The following is a 22,798-nucleotide window of genomic DNA, read 5'->3' on the forward strand; positions in this document are numbered from 1 at the left end:
TTCTGTGGATGTTGGACATCTGGAGCAACAAACACAAGATGCCAGAGGAACTCAGTGGGTCGGGCAGCATCCGTGGAGGGAAATGGACAGCCAACGTTTCTGGTCGAGACCCTTCAAAAAGGTTCTTTCTCAGCTCCCCTACCCCTTACCTGAAAACCTATGTCCTCTAGTTTTCGACACATCTGCTCTGGAGGAACGGTTCCCAGTATCTCCCCTACCTGTGCTCCTCCCAACTCTCTCCACTGCTGTCAAGTTCCCCCCAACCTCCTCTGCTCCAGGAAAAACAAACCCAACTTATCCAGTTTCTCCTCATGATGGAAAATCCCAGACAAATCTCCTCTCCAGTGCAGTCCTGTCCTCTCGATAAGTGGTGGAAGAACATGGATAATTGTGGCTGAACTAAAATTTTATGCAGTTGTACCAAAACCTCTCTGCTCTTACACTCAATACCTCGGCTAATGAAGGCCAGTATTCGCCAGGCATTTTTCACCACTTTATCGACCCATGCTGCCACCTTCTGGTATCCTTGGATTTGTGCACCAAGGTGCCTCCATTCCTCAACCCCTTCAGGGGCTCCAGGCACTTTTTAAGTGTTATTGGGTTATTATTGTCACATGTACCGAGGTCCAGTGAAAAGGTTAAAACATTCGTAATGTGCCGTGGATTCTAGTCTGCATCACTAGGTTATCATCCAGCGATATAAGCAGTAGGCTTGTGTTCTCAGCTAAAACAGCAAAGATAAATGTCTTACCTTAGAAGCGGCCACATTAGAAGTGGCATAATGCTGAGGTTCATCAGCTGCATCTGAAATGTAATCACAGGCAGCCTGTTAGAAACCCGTTCTTTCGTTCACCGCCTTACGTTGGTGCTGCTGCCTCACAGCTCCAGAGACCCCAGTTCGATACTGACCTCCGGCACTGTGTGTGTGTGTGTGTGTGTGTGTGTGTGTGTTTGTGTGTGTGTGTGTGTGTGTGTGTGTGTGTGTGTGTGTGTGTGTGTGTGTGTGTGTGTGTGTGTGTGTGGAGTTTGCACATTCTCCCTGTGACCCCGTGGGTTTCCCCCAGGATGCTCCTTGGATAAGGGGCCCATAATTGCTCATAATATTCCAAATCAGCTGTGACACTTTACTCTGTATTCTGTTATTGTTTTTACCCTGCACTACCTCAATACACTCTGCACTAACTCAATGCACTGTGTAATGGATTGATCTGTACGAACGGTATGCAAGACAAGTTTTTCACTGTACCTCGGTACAAGTGACAATAATGAATCAATACCAATGCCAAATCTGGTCTGACCAATGTTTTAACAGTATATGCTTGCGTTTAGGTTCCAATCCTCTCAAAATGAATGCCAACATTGTATTTGCCTTCCTGACTCCCGACTCTATCTGCAAGTTAACCTGAAGATTTGGTACATCACCAAAGACTCATACAAATTTCTACAGATGTACAGTGGAGAGCATTCTGACTGGTTGCATCACCGCCTGGTATGGAGGCTCCAATGCACAGGATTGCAAGAGGCTGCAGAGGGTTGTAGACTCAGCCAGCTCCATCACGGGCACAACCCTCCCCTCCATCGAGGACATCTTCAAGGGGCGGTGCCTCAAGAAGGCAGCATCCATCACTAAGGACCCTCACCATCCGGGACATGCCCTCTTCACGTTACTACCATCAGGGAGGAGGTACAGGATCCTGAAGACCCACACTCAACGATTCAGGAACAGTTTCTTCCCCTCCGCCATCAGATTTCTGAACGGTCCATGAACCCTCGTTTTCCCTCTTTTGCACTATTTATTTATTTTTGTAACTTATAGTAATTTTTATGTCTTGTGGTTGAGGCAATTTTGTGGTTGAGGCAGGTACATTAACAACATTTAAAAGGCACTTGGACAGGTACATGGATAGGAAAGGTTTAGAGGGATATGGGCCAAACATTGGTTACAGTGCCTCTTGTTAGTTTGTTTGAGTATCTTGGTGACGTGCCAAATCTCCTGAAGCTTCTAAGAAAGTAGAGGCTCTGGTGTGCCACCATATTGGTTACATAATATACCCAGTAATTAATGTTGTCGTTATATGATGCACCCAACTCTACACCCAGTAACACATTGGTGCAGGAGTTAGTGCAACTGCTTCAGAGCTCCAGAAACCTGGGTTCGATCCTGACCCCTCCAGCGCTCTGTGTGTGTGTGTGTGTGTGTGTGTGTGTGTGTGTGGAGTTTGCACCTTCTCCCTGTGACCGCGTGGGTTTCCCCCAGGTCCTCCAGTTCTCTCCCACGTCCCAATGCTGTGCGGGGTTGGTGAGCTAATTGGCCACTGTGAATTGCCCCCCGAGTGTGTGGGTCAGTGGTAAAAAGGATCAAAGGGGAGTTGACCAGGGGGTGTGTGAGAGAGAGGGTTAGTTGCTGGGGGTACGGTAGAGGGGGAATGGGACTAATGGGATGTCCCTGCTGGGAGCTAGTATCGACCCTATAGGCTGAATGGCCTCCTTCCACAAAGATAAAACACTGTGGTTCTTTATCCAATGCTATAGCCAGCTCAGCACTGACCATCCTTGGACCTTGGGGGAAGGTAGGGAAAAGATTGCAGAGGCCCTTGGAGAGATACTTGCTTCATCTTTAGCCACAGGTGACGTTCTGGAAGACTGGAGGGTTGCCAATGTTGTACCGTTGTTTAGGAAAGGCAGCAAAGATAAGCCAGGGAACTCCAGGCCGCAGAGTCTGACATCAGTGGTGGGTAAGTTACTGGAGGATCCTGGGCAGAGCAGTTGCCGTCCCAAGCCGTGATGCATCCAGCCAGGATGCTTTCAATGGTGCATTGATAAAAGTTGGTGAAGGTCAAAGGGGACATACCAAATTTCTTTAGCCTCCTGAAGAAGTAGAGGCACTGGTGAGCTTTCTTGGCCGTGGCATCTACCTGGTTGGACCAGGACAGGCTACTGGTGATGTTCACTCCCAGGAACTTGAAGCTCTCAGCCCTCTCGACCTCAGCACCATTGATGTAGACAGCTGCATGTACACCGCCCCCTTTCCTGAAGTCAATGACCAGCTCTTTTGTTTTGCTGACATTGAGGGAAAGGTTGTTGCCATGACATCATGTCACTAAGCTCTCCTTCCTGTAGTCTGACTAGTCTGGAAGGTTAGATCACATGGGACCCAGGGAGAGCTGGCTAACTGGATACATAATTGACTTGACAGTAGGAAGCAGAGGGGGATAGTGGAAGGTTGTTTCTCGGACTGGAGGCCCGTGACAAGTGGTTGCTTATCTCTTGTGTGATAAGTTTGGATGAGAATGAACAAGGCATGGTTAGTAAGTCGGAGACACAAGAGACAGCAGATTCAGGAATCTGGAGCAACAAACAATCTGCTGGAGGAACTCAGCTGGCCGAGCAGCATCTGTGGGGGGAGAGGAATTGTCAACGTTTCGGGTCCTGAGGCAGGGTTTTGACCCAATAGGCAGAGGAGTGGCAAATGGCGTTCAATTCAGATAATTCCGAGGCCTTGCATTTTGGGAAGTCAAACCAGGGTCGGACTTTCACAGTGAACGGCAGGACCCTGGGGATTGCTATAGAACAGAGGGAGTACAAGTACATCGTTCCCTCAAAGTGGCATCACAGATAGGCAGTGTGGTGAAAAAGATGTTTGGCACACTGGCCTTCATCAGTCAGGTCACTGAGTTTAGAAGTTGGAATGTCACATTGCAGTTGTACAAGATGGTAGTGAGGCCGCACCTTGTGTATCGTGTATAGTTCTGGTCACCCTGTTATAGGAAAGACGTCATTAAGCTGGAAAGAGTGCAGAGAAGATTTACGAGAATGTTTCCAGGACTTGAGGTTACAGGGCGTTGCTGGGCAGGCTAGGACTTTATTCCTTATGATGAGACTGAGGGGTGACCTTATAGAGGTGTATAAAACCACGAGGGGCATAGATAGGGTGAATGCACCCAGCCTTTTCTCCCCAGGGAAAAGGAATTAAAAACTAGAGGGCACAGGTTTAAGGTGAGAGGGGAGAGATTTAAAAGGGACCTGAGGGGCAACTTCTTCACACAGAGGGTGGTGCGGATATGGAACCAGCTGCCAGAGGAAGTGGTTGAGGCAACTTTTAAAAGACAGTTGGACAGGTACGTAGATAGGAAAGGAGGGATATGGGCCAAATGCGGGCAAATGGGACTGGCTTAGATGGGAATATAGAGGAGATGCATTGCCAACAATTCAGTTATTATATAACATATACATCAGTGCTGTAGACAATAAAACAGAGTATTAACATTGTATACTCACTGCTTGGGGAGCCTTCTTTCTTAATATTCTCTGCTAAGGAATGAACAGGAACAGGATAAGTTCAGAAATAGTGATGACAGTGCAGGATCCCAGCTGGTCAGTGGAAGCTAGGTCATCCTCTGCGGCTCTGCGAGGTCAGTGGTAATACCTGCTCTCGCTGATCTCTCCTCTACTCTCGCCTGCTCCTTCTGCCTTGATTTCAACTCATAAGTTGGGCGGTTGGCGGGGAGAAAGGTTCTGAGGGAGGAGTTGGCCTTCTTCCTGGGGAGTCCCTCTGGACCAGCGGGCAACTTGTCAGGAATGCAGCCGGCTTCCTGGCTCGGGCTCGTGCCCAAGGATGGGTACTAGGAATGATGGGATTTCAGGAATGACGCCAGGCACTCGGGGAAAGTCAGGTGGGGGTTTGGGATTGGGAAGAGAGGGTGTGGGGGGTGGGGGTTGAGGACACAAGGGACAGCCGATGCTGGAATCTGGAGAAACAAATAAGCTGCTGGAAACGGCAGGAAACAATCCCAGTCTCTCCAGTCTCCGCTTGTAACAGAAACAGTCCATCCCAGGCAACACCCTGGGAAATCTCCACTGCACCCCTTCCAGCACAGTCACTTTCTTCCTACAATGTGGTGACCAGAACTGTACACAATGTTTGTGTACAGTTTACACAATGTGGTCTACCCAATGTTTTAGAGAGTTGCAACATCTCTTTGCTTAAATCCAGTATCTTTTGACCATAAGGCATTCTAGTGGTGTATTGGGGTGCTCTCTGGGACTTGATAGACCATAAGAGTCATCGTGGAAACAGGCCCTTTGGCCCAACTCGTCCATGTTGACCATGGTGTCCACCAAGCCAGTCCAGTATTTGGCCCGTATCTCTCTAAAACTGGATTAAGATCAGTGCCCTGACTGATGAAGGCCAGTGTGCCAAACGCCTTCTTCACCGCCCTATCTACCTGTGACACCTCTTTCAGGGAACCATGTACTTGTACTGCTATGTCACTCATTTCCAAGATCTAAGATCTTAGAGCAGGATAAAATGTCGGCACGACATTGTGGGCCAAAGGGCCTGTACTGTGCTGCAGTGTTCTATGTTCTATGTTCTATATCCATGTACCTGTCCAAATGTCTTTTAAATGTATATTGTAACTGTTTCCACCACTTCCTCTGGCAGCTCGATCCATATACGCATCACCCTCTGTGTGAAGAAGTTGCCCCTCAAGTCCCTGTTAAATCTTTCACCTCTCACCTTAAAGCTATGCCCTCTAGTTTATAGTTCCCCTTCCCTGGAGAAAATGACTGTACACTCACCCTATCTATACCCTTCTATACACCTCTATAAGGTCTCCCTATGTTCCAAGGAATGAAGTTCCAGCCTGCCGAACCTCTCCCTATAACTCAGGCCCTCGAGTCCTGGCAACATCCTCGTAAATCTTCTCTGCGCTCTTTCCAGTTTAATGATGTCTTTCCTATAAAAGGGTGACCAAAACTGTATGCAATACTCCATGTGCGGTCTCATCAATCTCTTGTACAAATGCAACACAACTTCCCGACTTCTATACTCGGTGCCCTGACTGATGAAGGCCGGCGTGCCAAATGCCTTCTTCACCACCCTGTCTACCTGCGACACCACTTTCAGGGAACCATGTACCTGTACTCCTAGGTCCCTCTGTTCTACAACACTCCCCAGGGCCCTGCCGTTCTCTGTGAAAGTCCTGCCCTGATTTGTCTTCCCAAAGTGCAACACCTCACTGTTATCCAAATTAAACTCCATTTGCCATTCCTCAGCCCACTCACCCATCTGATCAAGATCTCTGCAAATCCTGAGAACCACCTTCACGGTCTACACCACGACCTATTTTAGTGTCATCCGCAAACTTACCAACCAAGCCTTGAACATTCTCATCCAAATCGATAAGATGGACTCTTGGCCTCACAATCTACCTCGTCATGACCTTGCACCTTATTGTCTGCCTGCATTGCACTTTCTCTATAACTGGAACACTTTATTCTGCATTCTATTATTGCTTTTCCCTTGTACTACCTCGATGTACTGATGTGATGAAATGATCTGTATGGATGGCATGCAAAACAAAGTTTTTCACTGTACCTCGGTACCTGTGACAATAATAAACCAATGAACCAATTTACCAATCATTGATCTAGATGACAAACAGCAATGGGCCCAGCACTAATCTCTGAAAAATGACCTTCCACCACCATCCTCCGCTTCCTACCATCAAGCTGATTGTGTATCCAATTAGCCAGCTCTCCCCGGATCCCGTGCAATCCTAACTTCCCATAGCAGCCCACCATGCAGAACTCATCAAAGGCCTTACTGAAGTCCATGTAGACCACGTCTACCGCCCTGCCCTTATCAAGCTTCTTGGTTACTTCTTCAAAAAACTCAATAAAATTCATGAGACGTGATCTCCCACACACAAAGCTCTCTCTCTCTCTCCCTCCGTCTGTCCCTCTCTCTCTCTCTCTCTCTCCCCCTCTCTCATTCTCTCCCTCTCTCTTGCTTTTGCCTCTCTTTCTCTCTTGCTCCCTCTCTGTTACGAGCCAGGTTGCTCCCTGGTGAGTGTCCCTTTAAGGCACCTGGACGGTAGTGTAGTAGTGTGTGTGTGTGTGTGTGTGTGTGTGTGTGTGTGTGTGTGTGTGTGTGTGTGTGTGTGTGTGTGTGTGTGTGTGTGTGACTTTATCTGAGTACTAAGAGTGGGAGCGGAAATAGCATCTATAACTGGAATGATGTAAGAGTCGGAAGGAATTCACTTATGTGCTGGCAACTGGAGAGAGAGAGAGAGACCTGTGTCCTGGGGAGGGGGGGGGGGGGGGGGGAAGAGAGAGAGAGAGAGAGAGAGAGAGAGAGAGAGAGAGAGAGAGAGAGAGAGAGAGAGAGTTGGGGAGAGAGAGAGAGAGAGAGAGAGAGAGACCTGTGTCCTGGGGAGAGAGGGAGAGAGAGAGAGAGAGAGAGAGAGAGGAAGAGAGAGATGGTAGCACTGACTGCCAGTTTCTGTATCTACGAGTGAAGCACAATCATTGTGACTGTCACTAGACATCCGTATATGGATTTGTGCAGCAATCTGCGGAGTCCTTGTCGTTAACCTGTACTGGAAAGCAGGTATATCTGGGCAGCCACGTATCGAGTGCCCTCGGAGCCGCAGATATCTCTGACTAAAAGCAACAGAGTTCTCCGGCTATTGAGGTGTCGTATGGATTCCATTGCGGAACTTGTGGAATTCGTAAACTGCTCTCTATATCCTCTCTACATTCTACTGTGGTTTTCAGAAGCCTTTGCTCATCGTTTTGCTTCATGACTGGCTGATCTGAACTTTGAGAACTGTTCCTGGACTTGGGGTTTGGGGACTTGCCACACGTACATTTCGAGTTTATTTTGGGGTCAGTCTGATATCTAACGTTTTTATTTCTCTTATCATTACAAATAGTTATTAATAAATAGATTCTAACATTTAAACATGGCTCGTTGTGTTTCTATTGTTGCTGGTACGTAACCTTCTCCCTCTCTGATTCACCCCATGCATCTGCCTGTCTCTCAGGAGAAGAGGGTTTGCAAACCGGAGAGACGCTGGGGTGGACTCTAACCCCGTGAGGACCTTGCTCCCCATCCTCACCTCATGATCTGTACAACTCATCCACTTCCTGTTGCCTTGCCTTAAATAGCATAACTTCCCAATAATTATGCAATATTTCTTAAACATATCGCCACCGTAACAGCTGCACTGAGTTGCAAGTGTGGGGTGCAGAGCAGGGACTATTCTAGGGTCAGGGTCAGATCCTTCGTCTACTCGAATCTGAAGGTTGGGAGCTCCCTTCAATCAGGTAGAAGGTGATTCATCGCTGGTATTCTGCACTGACATTTGGCCCATTGAGTCTATGCTACCTCTCAGTGCAATCCCACCCCCCCACATTTCCTTGTGACCAATTCCCTCTCGCATTCCCATCCACTTCACTCCACCCCCCCCAGATTCTACCCCTCACCCACACATTAAGGGGGGGGGCAGTTCACAAGTGGCCGATTAACCCACCGACCCTGCACGTCATTGGGGTGTGGGAGGGAACCGGACCCCCCCCCCGGGGGGAAACCCACCCAGTCACAGTGAGAGCGTGCAAACCCCACATGTGCACAGACACAGCGCTGGAGGTCGGGATCGAACCAGGGTCCCTGGAGCTGGGAGGCAGTGGCTCTACCCACTGTGCCAATGGGCCACCCTTCCCCAAGGCACATTAGTGAACCACATTTTTAATGACAGCATGGTAGCTTCATGGTGTTTTAATCCCAGATTCACTTCATCAAAGCTCTCATCCAGCAAGGATGGGCATCCACTGTGGGATCTCCCAGGGAGAGGGATCTCCCAGAGAGAGGGATCCTGTGAGAGGGACCTCACAGTGAGGGATCTCCATGAGGGATCTGTCAGTGAGATTGATCTCCCAGTGAGAGGCATCTCCCAGTGAGGGATCTCACAGTGAGAGATCTCACAGTGAGGGATCTCCATGAGGGATCTGTCAGTGAGATTGATCTCCCAGTGAGAGGCATCTCCCAGTGAGGGATCCAAGGAGAGGGATCTCACAGTGAGAGATCTCACAGTGAGGGATCTCTATGAGGGATCTCCAGTGAGAGTGATCTCCAAGAGAGGGATCCTGTGAGGGAGCTCACTGTGAGGGACCACATGAGGGATCTGTCAGTTAGAGTGATCTCCCAGTGAGAGGCATCTCCCAGAGCAAGGGATCTCCTAGTGAGGGATCTCCAAGACTGAGGTATCTCCCAGAGTGAGGGATCTCCCAGTGAAGGATCACCCAAAGAATCACTCACCGCTCCTCTTCCTCTTGTAGACCCAAATCCCGACAGCCAGTCCCGCACAGAGCAGCAGCACCCCACAGACCCCCAACAGGGGAAACAGCCAGCCCGTCTTGCTTGAGGCAATCACTGTGATAACGGGCTCATCTGTGAGGACAAAGCAGAGAAATTAACAGCCCCATCTCCTGCAATCTCCTGCCCTCGACCTCCCCCTCTCCTGTTACCAGGTGGTCCCGCTCAGCAGCCGTGAAGTCTTGAAGACCTCGTCTCCTCAGCTGCCCAGAGCAGGTACACTGCAATGAGTGTGTGTTACTGTTATGAGAAGGGTCAAAGTCAAAGTCGAGTTTATTGTCATCTGCACAAGTCCGTGTGTGCACGGGTGCAATGAAAAACTTACTTGCAGCAGCATCACAGGCACAGAGCATCAGATAAGCAGCATTCACAAGAAAAACATGAATTATACACAATTTTTACAAGAAAGAACACAATTAGAACAAAAAATACAAAGTCCATTGTAGTGCAAAGTGGTCCCACTGTTGCTGTAGTGAGGCAGTGATTAGGGATGTGCCGGTTGGTTCAAGAACCGAGTGGTTGAAGGGAAGTAGCTGTTCCTGAACCTGGTGGTGAGGGACTTCAGGCTTCTGTATGGGAGCTGCGAGAAGGTGGCACGGTCCATATGGTGGGAATCTTTGATATGATGGATGTTGCCTTCTTGAGGCAGCGCCTCCTGTAGATACTCCCGATGGTGGGGAGGGATGTGCTCGTGATGTATTGGGCTGAGCCCACTACTCTCTGCAGCTTCTTACGTTCCTGTGCATTCGAATTGCCATCCCAGACCGTGATGCAACCAGTCAGGACACTTTCAACAGTACATCTGTAGTAGCTTGTTTAGGCTGGGTTTGTTTTCTCTGGAGCGGAGGAGGCTGAGGGGAGTGGGGGAGACACCTAATAGAGGAATATAATGCTATGAGAGGCATAAATAGGGTAAATAATGACAAATCTTCTTCCATGACAGCGGTGTCTAAGACCCAACACCTCTTGGTCACCTCTGCCCTGCAGAGGGTGCAGGTTTACGGAGAGGAGTAAGAGATTTTGAGGGGATCCAGAGGGAGGTTGGAATCAGGACCACACTGCCTGAGGCGGCGGTGGAGGTAGAGACACTCACAACAATTGGAATTGGAGTGGGAATTGGTTTAGTATTGTCACGTGTACTGAGGTGCAGTGGAAAAGGTTTTGCTTGCGTGCCATCCAGACGGATCATGCCATACATAAGTACATTGAGGTAGTAATAAGAAAGCATGGCTTTGTGAAGGGCAGATCATGTCTCACAAGCCTGATAGTGTTCTTTGAAGAGATGACCAGACAGATTGATGAGGGTAGTGCAGTAGATGTGGTTTACATGGATTTTAGTAAGGCATTTGACAAGGTTCTGCATGGTAGGCTTCTTCAGAAGGTCAGAGGGCATGGGATCCAGGGAAGCTTGGCCGTGTGGATTCAGAATTGGCTTGCTCAATACAAGAGGGCATGGCTTTAAAGTAATGGGTGGGAAGTTCAAGGGAGATATCAGAGGGAGGTTTTTTACCCAGAGAGTGGTTGGGGCATGGAATGCGCTGCCTGGTGCAGTGGTGGAGGCAGGTACATTGGTCAAATTCAAGGGATTGCTAGATAAGCACATGGAGGAATTTGAAATAGAGGGATATGTGGGAGGAAGGGGTTAGATAGTCGTAGGTGAGTCGGCACAACATTGTGGGCCGAAGGGCCTGTATTGTGCTGTATATGTTCTATGAAAGCAGAATGCAGAATATCGTGTGGCAGGAAAAGTGGAGTGCAGGGAGACACACAAGTTGCAAGAACCATAACAGAAGTATCTAAACAAGAGCTGGGTTTGTCAAGGAAGAGTTGGTTATGGACCAAGTGCTGGTAAGTGGGTTGGTATAGATGGGTACTTGACAGTTAGTATGGTCACAGAGTCATACAGCACGGAAACAGGCCTCTTGGCCCAACTGGTCCATGCCGACCAAGATTCCCATCTAAGCCAGTCCCATCTGCCCACATTTGGCCCATATCTCTCTAAACCTTTCCTATCCGCATCCCGTGCCTTTTAAATGTTGGTAATGTACCTGCCTCAACCACTTGCTCTGGCAGCTCGTTCCATACACAGACCACCCTCTGGGTGAAAAAGTTGCCTCTCAGGTTCCGATTAAATCTCTTTCCCCTCTTACCTTAAACCTATGCCCTCTAGTTCTTGATTTCCCTGGGAAAAAGACTGTGTACATTCACCCTATCTATGCCCCTCATGATTTTACACACCTCTCTGGGATCACGCATCATTCTCCTACACTCCAATGAAAATCTGCTCAACCTCTCTCCGTAACTCAGTCCCTCGAGTACCCAGCAACATCATCGTAAATCTCCCTCTGCACTCTTTCCAGCTTAATGGCATCTTTCCTGTAGCAGGGTGACCAAAACTGAATGCAGTATTCCAAAGCTGAAGGGCCATTTTCTGTGCTGTATGACTCTATGACAATTGATAGACTATCTCTGGCCTGAGTACTGTTGGGGACAGGAGTCACAAGTAGGAACAGTGGGTAAGGAGAGCAGATTTTCTTCCCAAAAAAAACATTATTGAACAGGTTGAGTTCCTACAATTGAACAGTTTCTTGGTTGTTGTTATCAATACTCTCAACTGATCCCATTTTATTCTCCCCACATTCCCATCCACATCCCCCACTTCCCAGATTTCACCCTTCACCCACACACTAGGGGACAATTTACAGTGGCAAATTAACTCACCGACCTTGCATGTCGTTGGGATGTGGGATGGAACCGGAGCAGCCAGGGGAAAGCCACGCGGTCACAGGGAGAACGTGCAAACTCCACACACACACACAGACTGACAGACAAACGCACACGTCGGGGTGTCAGGATTGAACCTGGGTCCCTGGAGCTGTGAGGCGGCGGTTCAACCCACTGCGTCACTGTTTCACCAGTGCATTTTAGTCTGGAATTCCAGGATTTAGACCCAGTGATGAGAAAGGAACGGCAAAATATTTCAATGTCAGCATGATGTCAAGTATCCCACTTGTCAATTCCTGGACTAATTTTGCCCGGTTCAGGATCTCAGGAAAACAGCTACATGGACCGTTTACCTGCTGTATGAAAATGTCAAAGCATGAAGCTCCATCAATGCACAGGAATTAAATCAAAGAACCTTCAGACAAGAGCAGAGATCAGGGTCGGGGTTCAAGGCTCACCTGTCACTGACAGAAACGTCCCACAGATGCTTTGCCAACTCTCTTTTCGTTCTCCCAAAATATTCACACGGCAGAAATAGAAGTTGGAATCACTTTCTTTCAGCTGGAGTAAGCGGATGGAGCCCATCTTGTTTTCAAATGGGGAGCCCAGGAATTCGATCCGGCCTTGGTATTCACTGGATGTGTGGTTCTTCAAAGAACTGAATATAATTCTCCCATAAAAGTCACCAAGTTTCCAGCTAACGACAATGTCTCGGGGTGCGAAGGTGGCTGGGTAGGTGAAGGAGCAGGGGAGAGTGACGGACCCGCCCTCTGCAGCCTCCAGGTAGCCCGGTTGCTCGATCCAGAACCCATTCCTACTGGTCCGTGCTGAGAGAGAGGGAGGGAGCAAATGGTCATTTGGGAATCTCCAACCGCGCCTCATCCGACGGACAACCAGCCCAAAATACTCCCAGCACCAGACAAGCCCCTGCCCTCTGGGTGATCGACCAACCATCCCCCCTCCAACCCCTCTCCTTCCCCTCAAACTCACTTGCACCAGGTCCCCACTCCCAATCACCAGCGCTTTCCACACTCCCGGCTTGTGACCAGCAGTGGGGAATGAGTCAACCCAGGTATAACCCCCATGTTCATACATGGGCCATGTTCAGGCAGAAGGGATCAGTGTAGTTAGCCAACATGAGAACATAGAACATAGAACACCACACCACAGTACAGGCCCTTCGGCCCACAATGTTGTGCTGACATTTTATCCTGCTCTAAGATCTATCTAACCCTTCCCTCCCACATAGCCCTCCATTTTTCTATCATTCATGTGTCTATCTCCGAGTCTCTTAAATGTCCCTAATGCATCTGCCCCCACAACCTCTGCCGGCAGTGCGTTCCACGCACCCACCACCCTCTGTGTAAAAAACTTACCCGTGACATCCCCCTTATATCTTCCTCCAATCACCTTCAAATTATGCACCCCCGTGTTAGCCATTGTTGCCCTGACTGTCCACTCGATCTATGCCTCTTTTCACCTTGTACACCTCTATCAAGTCACCTCTCATGCTCCTTCTCTCCACAGAGAAAAGTCCCAGCTCGCTCAACCTATCCTCTTAATTAGTTCAGCAAAACATCGTGGAACAAAGGGTGTGTTCCTGTGCTGTACTGTTCCATGTTCTATATAAAGCCCCAAACCCCACGACCCCTGCCCCCTCCCATATCTCTGTAGAAGTGGGCAGGGGCTCTCACCTCTCACTGACAGGACAGTTCCAGCAGTTGTTTCTTGTTCTCCTGCGATCACCACGACACAGAAGTACATGTTGGAGTCCTTCTCCCTTAGATCATTTATGCGGATGGAGCCTGTCTTGTCTCGAAGTGGGGAGCCCAGGAACTCGATCCGGCCTTGGTATTCAGCGTGTACGTAGTATTGCGGAGAACTGAAGATATAGTTCTTGAGGTAATTGTGAACTCTCCACCTGACGTCAATGTCTTGGGGTGTGGAGTTGCCCGGGTAGGTGAAGGAGCAGGGGAGAGTGACGGACCCACCCTCTGTAGCCTCCAGGTACCTCGGCTGCAGCACCTGGAACCCACTCCCACTGGTCAGTGCTGAGGGAGGGAGCAAATCGTCATTTGGGAATCTCCAACCGCGCCTCATTCGACAGACAACAAGCCCATAATATTCCCAGCACCAGACAAGCCCCTGCCCTCTGGGTGATGGTCCGACCTCCACCCCCACCCCTCTCCTTCCCCTCCCCTCCCCTCAAATTCCCACGCACCAGGTCCCCACTCCCAACCACCAGCGCCTTCCGCACTCCCAGCTTGTGACCAGCAGTGGGGAATGAGTCAACCCAGGTATAAACCCCCTGAACCCCTGGATTAGATCCCAGCCTGTAACCCACTGCCGGGGATCTGTTGTTCTATATATAAACCTCTTAAACCACGGATTAGTTTGCAAACCTTTAACTCACTCCTGGGAATCTGTCATTCTATATATAATGTCCCGAACCCCTCTATTAGATTCCAGTCTGTAACTCGCTCCCAGGGCTCTATTAATTGATCCATAAACCACACCCCCCAAATTCCTGGATGAGATTCCAGTCTGTAACCTACACCTGGGCACCTGTTATTCTATATACAAACTGCCCAAAGCGTTGGATAAGATCCCAACCTCTAACTCACCCCTCGGGGTCTGTTATTCGAGTAATAAATCCCCTGAAGCTCTGGATTAGATCCCTCTCAGTAATTTACTCCCTGGGCTCTGTTCTTCTAATTTTCAAACCCCTGGATTAAATTCCATGCTTGCTCTTGGCTCTTTCTATTCTGTTTGCTTTGTGACTTGTGTTCGGGGGTGGGAGAGGGTCGGGGGAGACATTGGCTCCTGCTCACTCTCTGCTGCCTCAGGGGTGGGGGTTCAGTCCCCTGCTTCCTGCTCAGACCCAGCTCCACGATACCAGCTCAGTGCAGGATTGACTCAGAAGGTGATGACTGTTGTAGGGAACCCTCGCCCCACTCCCCACTCCCCACACCCCGCAGCGTTGCCACCCACTGCTCTGTGAGTGTCTGCCTCCCACGGTTTCCTCTGCTCCCTACGTCAGCCCCGTTCCCCTCTCGGCACTGTCACACCCTGCCCTGCGCCGTCTGATGTGAACCCCTCCGCCTCACCCGTTTGCCCCTCTCCTCCGACAACCCCACCTCCCCCAGCCCTACCGCCCTCCCGAGCTCTCTCTGTCCCTCCAGTTGCTGCCTCCTACCTCCCTTCACCCACACAAGCTCCAAGGAGTGGACTTGCTCCATTAAACCCCTCCGCCTCACCCCTCCACCTTGAAGCCCCCACTTAAGAGGTTTACCACACCTCCTGATACCTCCTCTCATGCCTGGCAACCATTCGCCTCTGGGAAACACCTGGAGGTGTTACAAGTTGAGGGTGCCATTCGAATGCAGCCTGTTGTTGTCCCTCCTTCGCTATCCAACCCGGGTAGGCGTCGCCCAGGTCAACCCTCCCTCTGTGAAATGGAGATCCAGGGACTGGAGGGAGGTTTCCTTCAACGGTGCAGAGGGTTTTGCACTGGAGGGGCGGGATGAGGGACTGCAAGGTGTGGCAGGGGGGCAGGCTGTTGAGGGAGGGGGTAAATTATGGGATGGGGGGAGGGAGTAAGGCTGGGTCTACTCACCCACGGCCAGTTGCAGGAGCACCAGGCAGAGACAAGAGTCCATGGGATCTCCCCGACCAGTACCCTCCCTGGACGCCTGTCCCTTCCCTTGGCGGTACCGACTCTGCCTCACACCCGCTGTGTCACTGAGTCACCGCTTTTACTTGAGTCAGTTCCCCAACTCCACTTCCGGCCCATTTTCAGTTGCGACACACTCTGCCCACTTCCCCTCCTCCTGCCCCAGCCTCCTAACCTCCTGCCCGGTCCCTCCCCGGGGACCACACCAACAGTGCCAGAGCCACCTCTGCCTGAGACGTCCCGCTCAGCGGCTGCGCTCAACCTGAAGCCCACCGGTCTCCAGACAACCGAGGGATGACCCCCACATGGGGGCGGCGCAGTCACTTACGTCTGGGTACGTTGCAGCCTCCCAGACTCAACGTCTAGCTCCCCGCTTTAGGGACCTAACACTGTCTCTCCTTCTGTGTCACCACTCTCCATCCCTGCCTCTGGTGGCCTTCCCGACTGGGCACGTCACACAGCCTCGCCAATGGCAACACCTTCCACAGGCAGGGAAGAGGCGTGATCCAACCCCCGCCTGCTGAGTGAACCCAATCTGGTCTCGCCCCATCAGAGGTATTTCCTCTCTCCTACCTGTCCCTCCCCCCACCCTCCCTGCTGCTGGAGGCCAACTTCTCTCCATCCCCGATCTTGGACCTGACTCGTTGATGGTTTCTCTCTCCACAGACGCTGCTTGACCTGCTGAGTGTTGTCAGCATTTCATGTTTATACTGTAGGAATGTGGCGCCTGAACATGGAACGTAGAACAGTACAGCACAGGAACAGGCTCTTCGGCCCACAATGTCTGTGCCAACCGTGATGCTCATCCACACTAATCCCATTGTGGTCGATCTCCCTCCACTCCTGGCCTGTTCGTGTGTCTGCCTAAATTCCTGTTAAACCTTGCGACCGTATGTGCTTCGACCATCTCCCCGGCAAGACCTTCCAGGCACCCACCACTCTTTGCATTAAAAAAATCTTTCCTCGTTAATCTCCTTTAAATGTTCCCCTCCCACTACAAAACGATGCCCTCTAGCATTTGACACATCAACCTGGGAAAAAGATTCTGACTCTCTACTCTATCTGTGCCTCTCATAATGTCATCAACCTCTATCAGGTCTCCCCTCAGCCTCCGACACTCCAAGGAGTTGGAACGGAGCTGGTGGGCCGAATAGCCTCCTCCATTAATATTCCAACAGGGTATTGGTCGAACCCATTGCTATATGCCTCCATGAAGCAACTCCAATGGTAGATGGGTGAACAGCCCCCCCACACTGCCAATCCAATCAGGTTGAAACCCATCTGGGGCACCTCTTCTGCCATTTGTTAATCAGCAGGCCAATCACAAGAGGCTTCGCCCTCCCTGAGGACACATGGACAGGAACCAGGCCTCCAGTCTTTGAGGGTTGCGATTGGTGGACGCACAGCCCAGGATCGCTCAAACCTGAATGGATGAGTTCCTGAATCACGTGATATCTCTGCCCTCCCACCATTGGTCGCCACCCAGACACACTTCCAACTGCCCAGGGCCAATCAGAAGCAAAGCAGCTCTTTGTATCCCAATTGGGCAACTCTTCAGGGTCAGTCATACAAGCCCATTGTATCATGGCCCCATGGCCAATGAAAGATCACTGATCTAAACCTACTGAGTGAAGACAGGACGCTCACTGTGTTGTTGGGAGTCAGTCTGCCTGTGAACGTGGGCTCATCCAGGGCTCAGAGGCTGACAGTCTCCCCTCTGCGTTGAAGGGTCTCAGGATGATCCCACTCCAGAGACGTCCGTGTGCAGTTCTGGGAGGGTGCTGCACTGCCTCAGATGGGACGTTCAACCGAGGCCCATCCCAAAGTGAGAGGGAAGCCCCGGACACCAACAACAGAATCTCCCATTGGGTTACGGGAGATGTTTGCAGGAAACTCCGAATATCTCACCCCAACAACACTGCATTGACTGTGGGTTTACACCAGGAGCATGCACCTGACAGTCGCACTGTGCACCGTCTCCCTTCAGCCCTATTCAAAGTCAAAATCAAAGTCAAAGTCGAGTTTATTGTCATCTGCACAAGTCCAGGTGTGCACAGGTGCAATGAAAAGCTTACTTACAGCGGGATCACAGGCACAGAGCATCAGATAAGCAGAGACAATTTTTCCAAGGAAGAACACAATTAGAACGAGGAAAAACCAAAGTCCATTTTAGTGCAAGTCATAGTGGTCAAGGTGTTGCTAAACACTAGTGATTCAGGATGTGCCGGTTGGTCCAAGAACCGAGTGGTTGAAGGGAAATAGCTGTTCCTGAACCTGGTGGTGTGGGACTTCAGGCTTCTGTACCTCCTGCCCGATGGGAGCTGTGAGAAGATGGCACGGCCCGGATGGTGGGGATCTTCGATGATGGATGTTGCCTTCTTGAGGCAGCACCTCCTGTAGATCCTACCGATGGTGGGGAGGGATGTGCCTGTGATGTATATCTGCGTAACTTTCAACCAATTATTCATAAATTTATAAACAAAACTAAAGAGGAAACTGTTCAAGATATCTGGGAATTTCCTGCAAACATTGCTGATCAGTTTGGGCGATCCAAGCGATTAGATTATACTGCACAGTTAGCAACGAGTTCTGGGGTTTGCATTGCACTGATAACACTGAGATGTCTACCATGGACCATACACTTAGGCAGGAGATACGGAATTTCAGACGGGAAGAATAGCCTCCTTCAGTGCTGCTCCCATCTCGGGCGCTGTGACGCGATCTCACTGTGCGTTGATGCATAATCTTCCGTCTGGCCCGGTGCCCAGAGCCAGGGTAACCCGTCTGTCCCGAAACACTCCGGGAGATTTCAGTCTCAGAGTTCGGTCTCTCCATTTGTCTCCTCATTTACCCCCCGAGAGTGTGAACCTGGAATTGAGGACACGGTTTGTTGACTGGGTCCTTTCTGCCTACACACGTCCACACCCCTCCATTCCCTGCACCCTCCATGGAGCAGGGCGGTCATTTAACACTTGAGGTGCAGAGGAACCTCTCCTCACTGAGGATCTCTGGAACTCTCGACCCTGGAGATGAGATCATCCGGAGGCTTTTGAATGGGAAGGAGATACACCTTCCAAGGCTGGGATATCGAGGCTCCGGGGAAATGGCAGGGAGGGGGGGATGAGCCCTGGGGTAGATCAGCCAAGTTCACATTGAGGGCTGGGGCAGGTTTGAGGGGCCGTGGCCTAATCCTCCTCCTATTTTCAGAAGTGGGGGGCGTTGGTGGTGAAGGATCGGGTCGGGGGTCCTGAGATTCACAGATGTGGGGAGCCTTGGGTGAAGTGAAATGGGTTGTAATGGAGCCCTCATTCAAAGCCCCGGGTGTTGCAGGACTGCCAACTGGTCGTGGTCATCGAAGTCCGAGCAACAGGAGGTTGATGCGAGTGATTCACTCCCTCAGATACCAATGATGTCAGAGAACGCTGATTACCTGTACCTTGGTTCCGCTTCATCAGGTAAATGCCCACGGCCCACACCACTGCCAGCAGTCCTAAAACCAGCACTGACCGTACCATCAGGATGGAGACGTGGCTCAGTCTGTGCGTCCTCGGCGTTGCCGCAGTTTCTGTGGGGGTCAACAAGCCTCCTGTGGGCGGTGATCAAGAGCAGTGACTTCGAGACAGGAGCAGGGGGCAGAGAGAGAGAGGGGCTGGAGGAACACACACGGTCACGGGAGGAGGGGTGACCCTGTCTCCACCGGAAAGAGGAGAGTCAGCGGCACTGGTGAGAAGGTGTGTCAGATGCAGAGGTGTCCCAGACCTTGGAGAGTTGGGGGTGGGGAAATCGGGAGAGACGGAATGTCCCAGGAACCAGGGTGTCTCAAACCCCATGGTGTATTGCAAGCCTTGGGGAGACGGAGTCTCCAAGGTCATGGAGAAAAGCGTGTAAAACCTAAGGAAGTATCCCAAGGCTTGGAGATAGGTAAGGCCCCTGGGGAGAGGGGAATGTCTCAGACCCTGGGGAGCGTTGAGGACCCTGAATCAATGCAAAGGTCACGGTTGCCCCAGAGACAATAACCCCCAGAAATCTAAAAAGTAAAACACTACAGATGCTTGGCCTTTTCTCCTTGGAGCGACAGAGGATGAGAGGTGACCTGGTAGAGGTGTATAAGATGATGGGAGGCATTGATCGTGTGGTTAGTCAGAGGCTTTTCCCCAGGGCTGAAATGGTGGCCACAAGAGGACACAGGTTTAAGGTGCTGGGGAGTAGGTACAGAGGAGATGTCAGGGGTAAGTTTTTTACTCAGAGAGTGGTGAGTGTGTGGAAAGGGCTGCTGGCAACGGTGGTGGAGGCGGATACGATAGGGTCTTTTAAGAGACTTTTGGATAGGTCCATGGCTATATTTTGGATAGGTCCATGGCTATACTATACTAGGCTTACCCATAGAGGGCTATGGGTAAGCCTAGTAATTTCTGAGGTAGGGACATGCTCAGCACAACTTTGTGGGCCAAAGGGCCTGTATTGTGCTGGAGGTTTTCTATGTTTCTATCTGGAATGAAAGCGGAGAAGCAGTGGAAATACTCAGCGGGTCAGGCAGCCTCTGCGGAGAGGGGGTGTGTTTATCAGGTCGACCGGAATCATTATCCAACCAACAGAAACAGGAAGGACAGCTCACCTTTCACTGACAGGACGGTCCCAGAGCTGCTTTGCCACATCCTATTCGCTTCCCCAAACATCGTCACGCTGCAGAAATAGGTGTTGGAGTCAACCTCTTTCAGCGGGTGTATGCGGATGGACCCTGTCTTGTCTCAAAGCGGGGAGCCCAGGAACTCGATCCGGCCTCGGTATTCACCGACCGTGTGGTTCAGCAGAGAACTGAAGATGTACGTCCCATTATAGTTGCCGACTGTCCAGCTGACGTCAATGTCTCGGGGTGTGGAGGTGCCCGGGTTGGTGAAGGAGCTGGGGAGAGTGACGGACCCGCCCACCGCAGCCTCCAGGTAGCCCGGTTGCTCCACCCGGAACCCACTCCCACTGGTCCGTGCTGAGGGAGAGGGAGGGGAGCAAGTGGTCATTTGGGAATCTCCAACCGCGCCTCATCTGACGGACAACCTGCCCATCATACTCTCTGCACCGGACAAGCCCCTGCTGTCTGGGTGACAGACCAACCTCTACCCCCACTCCTCTCCTTCCCCTTCGAGCAGCAGACTGTGGGGGAAATGGACAGGACGTTTTGGGCTCAGAGCCCCCCACTTGGTCCCCGTCCCCCACCCCCCCCCCCACTGTTCCCATCTGCCCTCCCAACCTCCCTCACTTGGTTCCATTGCTCTACCTTCCTCTCCTGTCAGATCCCACCATCTGCAGCCCTGTGTCACCCCCACCTCTCACCTCCCCTCCCTCTCGTCCTCCATCTGCCTATCACCCCCTCCTCAGCTGGATCCACCCATCACCTTCCAGCTCTTGGCCCCACCCCTTCCCCTCACCTCTTTGCACCGCCTACCTCCCCTCTTGTCCTTCAGTCCGGATGAGGGGTCTCGAACCGAAACGTCGACTGTCCATTGCCCTCCACGGATGCGGCCCGACCCGCTGAGTTCCTCCAGCGTTTTGTGCGTTACTACAGGGAAGGAGATTCTCTCACTGACCACAGTTAAAACCAAGATCTGCCGCGTCAAAGGCTCACAGAGAGACACAGCACAGAAACAGTCCCTTCAGCCCATCGAGTCTGTACCGACCCAGCTACACTAATCCTACATCTGCTTTCACCCTGTCTATGCCCCTCATGATCTTACGCACCTCTATCAGGTCACCCCTCAATCTCCTACGCTCCAGGGAATAAAGTCCTCGTCTACACAACCTCTCCCCAAGTCCAGGCAACGTCCTGGTAAATCTTTTCTGCGCTCTTTCTAGTTTAATAACATCTTTCCTATAACAGGGTGACCAAAACTGTACATAATACTCCAAGTGCGGCCTCACCAACATCTTATATAACTGCAACATAACTTCCCAACTCCTGTACTCAGTGCCCTGACCGATGAAGGCCAGCGTGCCGTACACCTTCTTCACCACCCTGTCTGGCTCTGACACCACCTTCAGCGAACCATGTCCCTGTACTCCTAGGTCCCTCTGTTCCATAACACTCCCCAGGGCCCTACCATATAAATCCTACCCTGGTTTGATCTCCCAAAGTGCAATACCTCACATTTATTACTATTATTTATTTCTTTATGTGTGATTGTACTGTTGCAACAACAACACAACGAGATTACGATGGCACTCCCTTGCCTAGTAAAAACCAAAACAGTAAATTGATAAGAGCCATTATAACTATAAAACAAAATAAACATACTTACACAAATATAAAGTAAAAAAAATATAAAGAGGCAGTGTGCAAATAATAGTAACAATAATCAGCAGCATATCAATCTCAATATATTTAATAACACCATGCTGAGTCCAGCCGGTAAAGGGGGGGAGACATAGTGTGTGTGAGTATGTATGTATAGGAGGTGTCAGTCCATGTTCAACAATTTAACAGCTTTTGGGAAAAAAACCTGTGTTCAGTCTTGTAGTGTGCCTACCAGAGGGGAGTAGTTTAAAAAGGTAGCAAGCAGGGTGAGCTGGTTCTCGAATGATGTTTAAAGCCCTGCTCCGACATCGAGCCTGATAAATGTCCTCCATCGTTGGTAACTGAGTCCTGTCCTGTCTTGATGACCCTCTGCAGAGCCTTCTGCTCCTTCCTAGTGCAGGTTGGAAGGCATTTACCAATCTTCAGCCCACATACCCAGCTGATCAAGATTCCCCTGTTAATTATTCATCAGCTTCTACACTGCCTACAACGCCACCTACTTTAGTAACGCATATGGGACACATTTTGAGAAGTCTCACAAGATTAGGACGTGTCTGTTAATAATGACCAGCTGTCTGTGCTACAGAGAGGACCAGGAGCCATTGGGAAATGGACAAAGAGCAAGATACTAGAACTGAGAGCTTACAGCTGCTGGCAAAGCCAGTCTCTGGGGACCCCGAGAAAAAGGTCGAGGGACGACCTTGTAGATCCTGGAGAAGAGGGAACATGTCATTCCCAGGGGATAGGGAATGTCAAATGTCAATGCACAAGTCTGTGTTGCCGGGAGACAAGTGCTCCTGGAAATTTTAGAGCAAAATATTGCAGACCCTGGCGGGCGTCAAGGACTCTGAATCAATGCAAAGGTCACAGTTGCCCAGAGATGACAATTCCCGGAAACCTAATGAGAAAACTGCAGATGTTGGAACATCTGGAGTGAAAGCGGAGAAGCGGTGGA

General features: G+C 50.6%; 1 protein-coding gene and 1 long non-coding RNA gene across 4 annotated transcripts in view; both read right to left on the reverse strand.

Annotated features, from left to right (window-relative positions):
• Positions 1–15,611, reverse strand: part of LOC127586541 (paired immunoglobulin-like type 2 receptor alpha) — an 18,889-nt gene extending 3,278 nt beyond the window's left edge. Inside the window, exons 1-6 of one of the 3 annotated variants that reach the window (XM_052044574.1) lie at positions 15,501–15,611; positions 13,579–13,935; positions 12,343–12,711; positions 9,104–9,235; positions 4,279–4,308; positions 752–804 (exon numbers count right to left, since the gene is read on the reverse strand). In XM_052044574.1, the coding sequence (XP_051900534.1) occupies positions 752–804; positions 4,279–4,308; positions 9,104–9,235; positions 12,343–12,711; positions 13,579–13,935; positions 15,501–15,543 (984 nt within the window). In that variant the 5' untranslated portion in view covers positions 15,544–15,611. Of the gene's footprint in view, positions 1–751; positions 805–4,278; positions 4,312–9,103; positions 9,236–12,342; positions 12,712–13,578; positions 13,936–15,500 lie in introns of all 3 variants that reach the window. The other 2 variants (XM_052044573.1, XM_052044576.1) reach the window with 2 other exon arrangements.
• Positions 15,612–17,562: 1,951 nt separating this feature from the next.
• Positions 17,563–19,126, reverse strand: LOC127586545 (uncharacterized). Its single transcript, XR_007958702.1, has 2 exons — positions 18,988–19,126; positions 17,563–18,425 (listed from the first exon to the last, which is right to left on the reverse strand). It is a non-coding gene; the product is annotated as an uncharacterized LOC127586545 (long non-coding RNA).
• Positions 19,127–22,798: the final 3,672 nt, after the last annotated feature.

The sequence above is a fragment of the Pristis pectinata genome, chromosome 37, assembly GCF_009764475.1.
Source record: "Pristis pectinata isolate sPriPec2 chromosome 37, sPriPec2.1.pri, whole genome shotgun sequence".
Taxonomy (NCBI): Eukaryota; Metazoa; Chordata; class Chondrichthyes; order Rhinopristiformes; family Pristidae; genus Pristis; species Pristis pectinata.